The sequence below is a fragment of the Ruditapes philippinarum genome, unplaced genomic scaffold, assembly GCF_026571515.1.
Source record: "Ruditapes philippinarum isolate M1 unplaced genomic scaffold, ASM2657151v2 ctg7182_1_1_1_1, whole genome shotgun sequence".
NCBI classification, from domain to species: Eukaryota; Metazoa; Mollusca; class Bivalvia; order Venerida; family Veneridae; genus Ruditapes; species Ruditapes philippinarum.
The window spans coordinates 48,678-60,954 of NW_026864570.1; the positions used below are offsets into that span (position 1 = coordinate 48,678).

Here is a 12,277-nt window from a genome sequence, read left to right on the forward strand (position 1 = left end):
TTTAATTAGCATTAACGCAGCATGCCTCCAGATTTGTGTTAATTTTCATGAAAACTTTAAAAAAGTATTTTCAAAGTAAAATAGAGTTTAGTGAAAAGAGAAAGTAATTTACGCATTTCAATCGGCACTTACAATCCACGTTAATTATCAACAAATAACAAGATGTAAAATATGCAAAAAAGCCCTTACTGTGTTAGTCACGCGGTAGTAATATGATGATAAATATGTGTACTGCAATCGCACATAACATGTAAATCGTTTCTTAAATCTTTTTTGATTTTATCAAAATCTAAGTACATGTACATTTTTCATAAGTTTTGGCATTCTTGAAATATTTTGGCTCATCTGGATCGAGGCATGTAAGAAAGTGTTTGTTTAGTAGTAATGTTTTGTCTTCTTCTCTTGCATACAAATTGAATGTTCAGTATGAAACTATTCCACATGTATGAAAAGAATGAGGTATAACGAACAGCTTTTATATATTGAGTCATTAAAACAAGGAATGAAGTCACCTTTAACATTACAGGTCGTTTTATGGTTATGCTTTTGAAGATTTATAAACATTTTTTTGTGCCAGTAGTTTGTATTGCTATATTCCATTTATTGTAACTCGCATGTTGATATCCGAAAAACTTTACTGCACCAGGATTGTGATTTTATAAGTGCCGAGATAAAATTTAATTGCGTAAGGAAATCGATTCAAACAAATTTCTCCAGACGAATAAATCATTTGTAAATTTATTTCAAATGCAGAATGTCAAGCATAAAGTTAATCGCTATTTACGATAAACCGGGACTTCATCCTTACTGATTCGCACGTGACACGTAAGTGAATCATTCGTACTAAGTATTACTCGAGCCAATTCTTAACTAATCTGTAATGATTTTCACATTCTATTTTCGCAAAAGTGTCATGTTTGACTCGCATTTTTGTTTTTTTATATCAATTTGTTAAAACAATCATAGTATTTTGGGGATTTTTGTTGGACTTTTGTTTTTGTGGTATTACAATGTTTATCAATTACATTTTAATACATTGTGTAAATTTGCGTCTTAATGTTGCTTTATTTGATAAAACTGTTTGACTGTGATCAAGTATCTCAACGTCTATTTTGTATATGTAAGGAATAGATGTGTACTACCTGTTAATCAAACTATGTTTGGGAATTTGTTTCATGTAGGTTTTCATCAGGATGGTCGAAATGGCAAGAGTACGAAAAACGACGAAAATACTAATTTGTGTGCGTTTCGTATTTTTTTTTATCTTTGCCTTTTCACATCATCACGCGAAAAACTACAAAATAACCTATTCATTTCTCAGCTGTAACATTCAATAGATTCATTATTTTATATTTCATTTGTTGTTTTTTTTCAAAATCATTTGCTGCTAAAATATTTTATTTCTTTGTAAAAGACATACCGCTCCATCAATAACTTAAAATAAATCGTTTCTTGAACAGTGTTAAACATACATCATGTCATGTCGTAAAATATCAATATTAAACTCTTAACAATATAACACGTTTTATCTTTTTTTAATTTTGGGTGTCCGTGGCCGAGTGATTAAGGTCGTTGACTTCAAACCACTTGCCCCTCACCGCTGTGAGTTCGAATCCCGACAGTGACTTTGGATTCTTTCATGTGAGGAAGCTATCCAGCTAGCTAACGAACGTCGGTAGTTCTACTCAGGTGCCTGTTCGTGCCTGAAATAATGCACGGAAGGGCACATGAGGTCTTCCTCCAACAGTAAAGCTGGAATTAACGTCGACATATGACCTATACTGTGTCGGTGTGACGTAAAACCCAATCAAACAAACAAACAAAATCTTTTAATTTCATACCAACATGGTCTTGTAAGTAATTACATATAACACCATATAACATACAATAATTTCATAAATATACACATTCCCTTTCCTATAAATGGAACCAATTCTCAGTTGAATGATTATCATGATTTCCCACAATGCACCAGTCATTTTAATGTCGCCTCTACAGAGTAGAAGCGACAAATACGGATCACTACTTTGTCGTCTGTCTGTCTGTACGTTCGTCACAAAACTTGTCCGGACTACTCCTCAAAAACTACTGGTGCAATTTCATCCAAGCTTTACAGGAATTAAAGAATTACCAAGTCTTGTTTTGCATATCGTCGGCGTTTTCTGGTTCAATTAATTTTGTCAGTGTTGTGCCCCTAATCATTTTTATTTCTAAAGTTTGTGTGTGTAGCCTATGCTTAATTGAGTGTCCATTCAGTGCACAAAATGCAGCTTTCGCTGTCGAGTGCTGACCCCGCCATTAAAGAGTTTGATTGTAAAATGTGAACAATAAAGAGATAGTGAAATTCGTCATCCAGTTGGTCCTACTCACATAAAGTACATATACGTAGATTTCTCTCTATATTTAGGAATCTATACATTTCTCAATTGGCATTTTATGATTCATACATCTAAATTTTAATCATACATCTAAATTTTAACAAAGCTGAAGACAATTGCCAAGGAAGTATGTTAAAATAATCTTCGAACACAAACTCTGATTTATATAAACGTAGTTTAAACATTTGCTTCAAGATTGGACATCACTGTTTCAACTTTGGATGAACTGATCTTGAAGTTTGGACTTAACAAGACTTTTGAAATTAAACGGACTATTTACAAATTGACTTAACCAATAATTTGATAAACCAAGTCCGTCCAAAGTATCCTTAACAAAAGAAAGCCACGGTAATTCAGTTCTATATCTAACATATACAGAGTATGCAGTCTTATATAAAATATTACAAATCTTATCATCTTTACCATTCAAAAGCTTACACCAGTAGTTAATAATTCTACTTTTTATTTGCAAAGATATCGGAGTAACTCCAAGTTCACCATATAACATACAATTGGGAGTACTTTGCTTGAGGTTAAGTATAATTTTGTAAAATTTAAGCTGAAACTGATCAATACACTTTAAATTTTCTATTCCCCAAACTTCAGAGCCATAACAAAGAATAGGAACAATCATTGTGTTAAACAAGTGGATCTGTAGATCTACAGATAGTAACAATTTTCTAGCTTTTTTTATCAGAGAGAACATAGTTTTCATAGCTTGATCAATAAGACGTTTTCTAGTTTTAACAAATTTACCATTTTCTATAAATTGAATACCTAGATAAGAAAAATCATGTACTAATTCTAAGTTCTCATCATCAAAAGAAAATTGAGGTGCGATTCCTGCCCCTAGAAAATATTACAATCTTTGTTTTTGCAGAGTTCACTTTTTAATTTCAAACATTTCAATATTTAATGCAGTATCCGCCGTTTTCTCTGTTCTTTTTAGTATTTGTCAGTCCTTGTCGGTATTTTTTGGTCTTCGTAGTATTTACGCAAACAGGACGTTTCGGCCCCAAACCAAATCGGTCCCAGTCGAAAAATCGGCCCCTGGACGTTTCGGCCCTTTTCCGCGAGACGTTTCGGCCCCACTATAGTGTATTGCTTGATTGATTAACAACAATTTATTTAATTACAATTAAACAATTATGACGTTTCGGCCCTTTTCCGCGAGACGTTTCGGCCCCACTATAGTGTATTGCTTGATTGATTACAATTAAACAATTATGACACTTTAATTCTTTGAATAATTATTTATTATCTTTTGATCTCTTGAACCATTTAGATATACGTTAATGTTTTTAAAGGTGTAACAAACAATAAAGGCCGGTTAATTACCTATAAAACAAACCACTAAAACTTCTGGATTAAGAAAGTAACTTACAATTTTTCCTTAGAATACATTATCTTTTGATCTTAATTAAACTATACGTAATTTTTTCAAAGTGTAACTAATTAACTGTTTATACTTTATGCTAATTGGCGGTATTATTTTGTGTCTTGCTTCTTAATCATTCAAATAAAATATTATCTATATATGGTTAATAATTGTTTGTTTGTGTATTATACGGGGAAGTCAAAGGCCGGGCCCGCGAAGCGGGCCCGGGCTTTGGCTTGCCCGGCTATAGACTACACGTGTATATTTAAAAGAAAATCAAATAAAAAACAAATAAAAAATATTGAATTCTATACCTATCAATGAAATTTTCAGTGTCAGTTCTAGTTAGGCGCCGCCATTTACAATGTAAGTCAATGATAAAAGGCGATGTATTCCGATAACGGAACAATTCTCAACTTTTCGGATTAATAATAATCGTCGAGTGTTCCGAGTGAAAACGGAAGTGGGTACATATAATACCGAATGACACCTTTAAAACGGAAAAATGAAAGGATTTTTTCCCGACTTCCCCGTTCATAGGCTTTGCCTAATTTCATATTATTTTTTCAAATAAAGTTTATGTTCTGTTCTGTTTGTATTGATTACTTTCCCCCTACTACTATAATAATCTAGTTTTTATACAAAATGATTAGATATATATATATATATATATATATATATATATATATATATATATATATATATATATATATATATATATATATATATATATATATATATATAAATTGATTAATTTTTTTATTGAAATGCTATTAATATATCGGTTTAAAATACAGTACTTATTCTGGGGCCGATTTGGTAAAGGGCCGAAACGTCCGGGGCCGAAACGTCTTGGGTAGTTTGGGGCCAATACGTCTTGGGGCCGAAACGTCTCGAAATCGTATTTACTATTCTACAAATACTCTTCACGGAGAAGGTGCTCACTCACACGGAAGCGGGTAAATTAATTATGGACAAAAGCAAGAAATTGCGATTAAAACGCAGAATACCTCAACAGAAAGTGAGAGTTAGTACTGAAGTGGACAATAATGTTAATAACGTTGAAACAGTGACTTTATCCTCGGACTCGGAAGGTGACGGAAGTCGTCCATGTAAACAAAGAAAGTTGACGCATACGGAAAACGAAAACGTTTCAAATCCAAACGAAAAGTACAAAAAATTACTGTATTTATGTGTAATAGATGTAATAAAATTAATATGAAAAAGGCAAAGCCTCAAAGCGAGCTCGATTTTCTTTTACCGTAAAATAGTTTAAAATAATCGTTCATTTTTATTTTACAGTTTCCGTTTTAAAATTGTCATTCGGTATTTTATACACTGCTTCCGTTTATTCTGGTTCCTCCTTTCTATTATGGTTCCCTCCTTTCTATTATGGTTCCCATATAAGTGCGCAGGACACCAGTCTACGCTTCCGTTTTCAATCAGAGTACATCGGCTTTTATCGTTATCTTGTAATTCGAAAAATTGCGATGTGTCAATTCGGTACTTCGGACGAAAGTTTTCAAAACCATCACCTAGCAGGTACTCGCGTTATCATAAAGCTGGCTTTGCCCTTTGGGCCTGCTCGTCGAGTTCGCTAATATGAACAAGGCAAAGCCTCAAAGCGAGCTCGATGTACTTTTTACGTGAAATAGTATGAAATAATCGCTCATTTTTATTTCAAATGCAGTATTGAGTGCGTGTGACGTCACACGTACTGTGTTAAATATGGCCCCGCCCCTGTCGTGAAATGAATAACGAGTTTTGAAAACGTTGATAAAACTTTGTTTATTTTATTTCACTCTATAATTTTTCAAGCGAAATAAAGATTATTTAAAGTGAAATAAATGTAAAACTTAAAACGTTTGCGACATAAAAATAGCGTACTTGATTTGTTTGTTTTGCACGTGCTGTTTGGTGCTACATTGTGATGTCACGTAAACAATACTTTAAACGTCTGTACAGCGTTAACGACTGAATAAAAGATATTGGTGTTCGGACTCATTTTCTTAGTTAGACCATTTTCTTTCATTCTAGATAGTTTTCACAATAAAATTCGACAAAAAATTGTTTTTATTTATCAGATTTCAAACAAAATGGCGCCTTCGATTTTCATTTTTTATACACAGCTTCCGTTATTCTGGTACCCTGTCCAATTATGGTTCCCATAGACGTGCACAGGTGACCAGTCTACACATCCGTTTTCAGTCAGAATTCCTCAGTTTTTATCGTTATCTTGTAATTCGAAAAATTGCGATGTGTCAATTCGGTACTTCGGACGAAAGTTTTCAAAACCATCACCTAGCAGGTACTCGCGTTATCATAAAGCTCACTTTGCCCTTTGGGCCTGCTTGTTGAGTTCGCTATAAATGAAAACTTGATACAAGATATGATTAAAAGTTCTAAGTAGGCCAAATTATATACAAATCATTTATCTTTTTGAAAGGAGAATGCCAGACACAGTGTTGCAACTTGCATGGGAATTTGAAAAAAATGTTAGGAACATGCACATATCTAACAATTTGACATACCAAAAACAATAAATTTATTATATATTCAGGCATTTTTAACAGCAAGATGACCCGGCTGGCTGCTACACATTAAGTACGTGTTTTAGTCATTACCAGGAGTGAAAACTAACATGGCAGAAGCGTTCTTGAAAGATACAATGAAGATTAACTGAATTAATTTGAAAAGACAGTGTTGCAGCTAGGCTGGACAATTGCGTGACGTGCACATTAGTTAAGCAGATCGTCCATTTCATGTTGATGCGCACCAAGTCGCGCATCTGATGACATTTTCAACTTAATTCAATTAATCTTTGTGGTATCTTTAACGCTCCTGCCATGTTTGTTTTCATTCGCGATGACGACTAAAATACGTTCTAAATCATGTATAGCAGCCGGCCAGGTCGTCTGGCGTGTGTATTGATCAGCGCACTTTACTTACATGGGTGCAAGTTTTCAGGCATATGCCTGAAGCTCAGGTTTTTTGTGACAATTTTTTCATGTTTTACTGTTAGATTATGAAGGAAAATGATTATGAATAAAGGTTGTCAGGTTTTTCCATATTTTCAACTTGCACCCATGTACTTAGTAGTCATCAATATTATATTTTTTCGTAGATGAATACTAATTCTAAGCTGTCAATAATGCCTAAACATAAAATAAATGAATTCTTTTAGTACGTCATATTGTTAGGTAAATGCATGTTCCCCACATTTTTTTCTAATCCTTCACATTTTTCAGTTGAGTGGGGTATAAATCCCCCATAATTTTGAAATTCTAGATGCAACACTGATAGATTGTCTGATGCATGTCTTGCATGCATTGATTTCATTAAAATGCAAGATCTGGTAAAAAATAAGCAAATCACGCAAAAGCGTGGTCTAGATGCAACACTGCAGATGTTTCACTCGCAAGACATTTCACTATTGAGATATACTTACCTTGTCATTATTTCTTCATGGAGACTTGAGTATTTATTATGTTGTCGTATAATGAAAAATCAAACGGATGTTTAGAAATAATAGTAAAAAGCATTTTTTTTTTTTTCAGAAGATTTTTACAGACCGACAACCCAAGTTTAAACAGATTAAGAGAGATGATACTGTCCTTGTCACCTAGAGATATAGATATTGCAAATCTATCCCCTTTTCCAGCATTCAATACTCAGGCAAGTTAAAAGTTTATTACAATGTTGCAGAGTTGATTAGTTCATTGAGTTCAAGTTATAACAGAGTTCAAGACTATACCAACAAATCAGCAAATCATGTGAGGAAAATATCAAATTGGCTTACAATGGTTTTTGGTTCCACTGCTTGTTCCTAAAATAAATGGGCACCTGAGGTCTTCTTCACCAGTATTGGCAGTAAAAGCTGAAGACTTGCCAGATTACCTTTTATTATAGTGTCAGCATGTATGAAACTCAACCATATGAATTATTAAGTAAACTTTATTACATGTATTTACCTACAAAAATATATATATATATATAATTATATATATATATATTTTGATAATTATTTATTTTAAACATTGATACATGCTATAGTACAGTGAAGAATGATCTCACAGTTTACTCTCTTGTGTTTTACACAACCATTGTGTACATGTAGTCACTAACTTTATAGATGTAGCTAAATCTTGCCTATATAAATAAGTCTATTGTCTATCTTTAGGTTCAAGGCAACGGCAACATACAGGAGAAATTGTCAAGCTTGTGCAAAGGGAGACTACAACCAGTTGTTAAGTTACAGTCAGTAGAAGAGTTACCCCCCTTCCCAAAACTTTGTAAACATTTTAGAAAGTTGCCAAATGTGTCGAAACACACCAATTCCAATGAGCCTAGCTTAGACAAAGTTCAAGAAAGAGTAATGGAAACCTCAGAGACAGAGATACAAGATAAAGATGGAAGCAAGCCTTCAGTTTCTTTTGTCAATGATTCATATAATGAACTTAAAGCATCTACCTCATATAATATGTGTGAAAATACTAGTGAATATAAAGCACCTGCCTCACGTAATATAGCTGACTACAGGGAAGATAATAGTGCTATTATAAGAGATAGAAACTCTAATTTCTATTCTTTACAGTCTCGAAATACATCCACAAAACTAGGAGATAAATCAAGGCGACTAGTGTCAAATACTTGTCCCTCAAATCATTCAGCTATTACTCAAAAGGATTGTAAAGATATGGATCAAAAGGAAAGTTCATCTAATCAGGTCAGTGCAAGAACATCAAACTCTGGGGCTGGTAAAAGCAACAAAATTAATTTGAAGGGACCTAGAATCTGTGATACAGCCACTCAGGAATTGATGCCAAGATTGCATCATAGAAATTCTAATTTATCAAACTTGAAGGATAATTATTTGGACAAAAGGTCCAAAGATAACATTTTTCCTCCAAAAAAAGTAAGTACCAGCATATCAAAGACAAAAACTCCTGATAAAAATTATTTAAGAAAAGGGGAAAGCAGTTCAGCAAAACCAAGTAACGAAATACCTCAGACAAGCTCTGCGAATGATTGTGGAAATGTCACAGGTGCTAAGAAGGAAAACGTCACATTACAGAGCTGTCCTTTATGTCAAATGAAATTTGAATCAAGGTTTGTATTTATTCTTAGAGCCCTTTAGGATGTACATGTATATTCGGATTTTAGTTTAAACATATATGTATAATTGTATTATTTTTGCACTTGATTTTTGCAGCTTGCATTAAACAAACTTGACCCTGACCTCTTAGCTCAGTACCCAACCAAGGGCATATGATTTGTATTCAAGGTGTCTCTGGTTTGATGTTTGGGATTATGAAGAATATACATCTTCAGATCTTGTGAAAACTAACCTTGTCATGTATTGCATTTTAATGAAAGATTTTACATAATTGTTTAATACCTAAATAAAGAATTCAAATGACTGTATAAAATTTTATGAAAAACTTATGTCAGATAGAATATTGTAGAGTGAACTGCACTCCTCGAATTTAGCACTGGCCCGGTGGCCCATGGCCAGTAAAAATTAGTTTGGGTCAGTGTTAATTTTAAGAAAATATAGTTAAATATATAGTAAAATGAATTCAAAACTGGAATTCGGGCTAGTAAATTCAAAATCTAAAATTCAATGACTGGAACTGAAAGAAATACAATGTATGAATTAGTTGAAAACGTAAATGGTAGACCTAAAATCATCATTAATTTATTTTAACAGTAATGTTTCCATTATGTTTTTCTTTGCAATATTTCAGGATAAGTCAAATGGAATTAGACAGTCATATAGCAGCATGTCTATCTACCTCAGAAGTTGATGTGATATGGTGATATATAAATGTAACACATGGATATTACAGTGTCATGTGTTGTCCATATATAAATTTGTTATAATGACATGTGATATCCCATGTGACAATGTTACAGTTCAGTGATGCCAGTTGGTAAAATTGTCAGGTGACAATAGCATTTAGTTTTGTCATGTCATAACGGTCATGTATAGACTCATAAAAGTGTCATGTGGTCACATTGTAACAATAGACTGTAATTGTCATGTGGTGAAAATGTAATGTGGTGGTAATGTCATGTTGTGGCAATAAAAAGTGATGGCTTTTTTTAGTTACTAGTATTGACAGTCATGTGGTGAAAATATAAAAAAATAGTAACAATGTCACACATGACACAATCATGTGGTGAAAATATAAAAATTTAGTAACAGTGTCACATATGACTGTGTCATGTGGTTAAAATATAGAAATAAAGTAACAATGTCACATATGACAGTCATGTGGTGATAATATAAAATTTTGTAACAATGTCAGATATGACTGTGTCATGTGATTAGAATATAAAATTTTGTAACAATGTCGGGTATGTCTGTGTCATGTGGTGACAATATGAAAAATTTGTTACAATGTTGTCATAAGGTGATATCATGTGGTATCTATTGTCATGTATATTGAAAAGATGTGAACAATTTTAAGAGAACATATTTATTATAATACACAGTGATGATGCTATAGTAGCTGTACTGTTAAAGGAAAAATAAAATATGGTGCCAAAACAATCTTTTTGATATTAATAATTGTTCTATGTCTTGTAAATGTGTCAATGGAAACTAAAATTCTGTAACACTGTTGTTTTGTGATGATATTATATATAATGTTTTACACAATTTCTTGATTTCTTTGTCATGTAAATTGTAATTGCAATCTGATATTTAAATACTTTGGCAATGTACAATGGTTACTAAATTATGAAACTATATGACTTGAGTTTATTTTTACAATAATTTATAGTCCGAAACTATTTGATTCAATTTCAGTTACAGTAATTATTAAACTTCATCTTTACATTATCTCAGTGACTCTCTGTACTGTTGCATGACAGAATTTAAACTCCTTTGTTTGATCTTATTTATATAATTTGATTTTAACCCTTCACATATAGATTTTACCTGCTTTGAATTACAAAATATCGTACAGTCCGTTGCAATTTATAGGATGTCATCAGTATTGAGCCTAGGTCGGACTGTAATGATGTACAGGCTTGCCTGGCTCCATACTGATGGAAAAGCTTTTATATCACTATCCTTTCCAGCAATGTAAAGGTTAATGAACATTAACATTACAGTCTAATCTGGAAATAAAGGTCACCTAAAAGAAAGACCATACATGGTCTTTCTAGACAAGTAGTCTTTTATTTGAAGTTTACTTTGTAGTATTTTTTTTTATCAGTGAATGTTTGTCAAAGAGGGGTCTTTATTTTCAGGGTGGTCTTTATTTGGATGTTATCTTTACCACAGTTTTAGTGTACTTTATTACCTCTGAATATTCTATCCTTTGTCTTTTGTTGAAAATATTTTAATGATATATAAATGAGGAAAAAAAATCTTTTGATTTGACTTGTCATTATACTTTTGCCCTTGGGACCGTTTCTACATTCAGCGTAAAATAAAGTACTAAAAAATCGGTGTATAATGTTAGGCACCTGGCCGTCCGTCCGTCTGTTAGCAGTTTTCGCGCCTGGTCTATCTTGAACCGGTGGAAGGAAATAAAAACTACTTGGAAGAAATGTTAACCATAATGAGACTATGTGCAGAGTGCAGGTTTGACCTTTCTCAGGTCAAGGTCACAGTCATTTTGTATCAAATTAAAATGTTCGTGTCGAAAGATAGGTGCATCAGCTTTACGGAAATTTACCAGACATTAACATCCATTGTTATTGACTGAAATGTAAGGATAAGTAAATATAATAGCATTCCATAATGGGCATATACACGTACAGCCGGTCTCTATGTATATATCGAACATCGCTTAACACGTTTTCAAAAGCCAACTTGTTTGACCGGTTGTGTCGATTATGCATTCGTCGTGATATAAGGAGCTTGAGCTGAACAGCAATAATTGACAGATTTTATGTCAAACTTTCTGTATGAAAGTAATAAGAACATATTATATTATCATTATTGGAAATCCATTTGATTGCAATGAATATTTTTTTTTTGTATTTTCATATTTAGAAAATAGTGCAAATCACTGAACATAATATTTTATAATACTGCACGTTTGTAACGTCACTTTTTATTGGATAATCGTGTCGTTTATATAGTTATATATGCACAGCTGCTGTCAGTTTATAAGAAATTTCACTTGTTTTCTCAAAAAAGGAAGTTTCCTGTATTATAAATTCGTTATAAATATTTCTGACAGGTTATATGACCGTATATAAACGGTTGTTTGCAATATACTAGTAACCCTCGCCTGGCGGCTCGGGTTATATTTCCGAACAGCCGTTTATATAGAGCAATATAACCTGTCAAAACTATTAGGGATGATTGTTGAAAAGCTTACCCTGTAAAAGAATTACATTTTGAACAATTTACTTATCGTAAAAACATAGAACTATCGTTATTATCATAAAGATTTATCATTTATGTAATTTGTTACCTTTGCAGTTCATTGGATGTTTATGGAACTAGTTCATCTCCTAAAAATAAATATTCATTCATTTATTCCAACGTCATCAAACA

General features: G+C 32.7%; 1 protein-coding gene across 1 annotated transcript; it reads left to right on the plus strand.

Moving 5' to 3' along the window:
• The first annotated feature begins 4,688 nt into the window (after positions 1-4,688).
• LOC132726115 (uncharacterized) lies at positions 4,689-11,134 on the plus strand. Its single transcript, XM_060711386.1, has 4 exons — positions 4,689-4,926; positions 7,314-7,431; positions 7,937-8,865; positions 9,504-11,134. Exons 1-4 carry the CDS (start codon positions 4,727-4,729, stop codon positions 9,574-9,576), a joined length of 1,320 nt encoding a protein of 439 aa, XP_060567369.1. The 5' UTR covers positions 4,689-4,726; the 3' UTR covers positions 9,577-11,134.
• Positions 11,135-12,277: the final 1,143 nt, after the last annotated feature.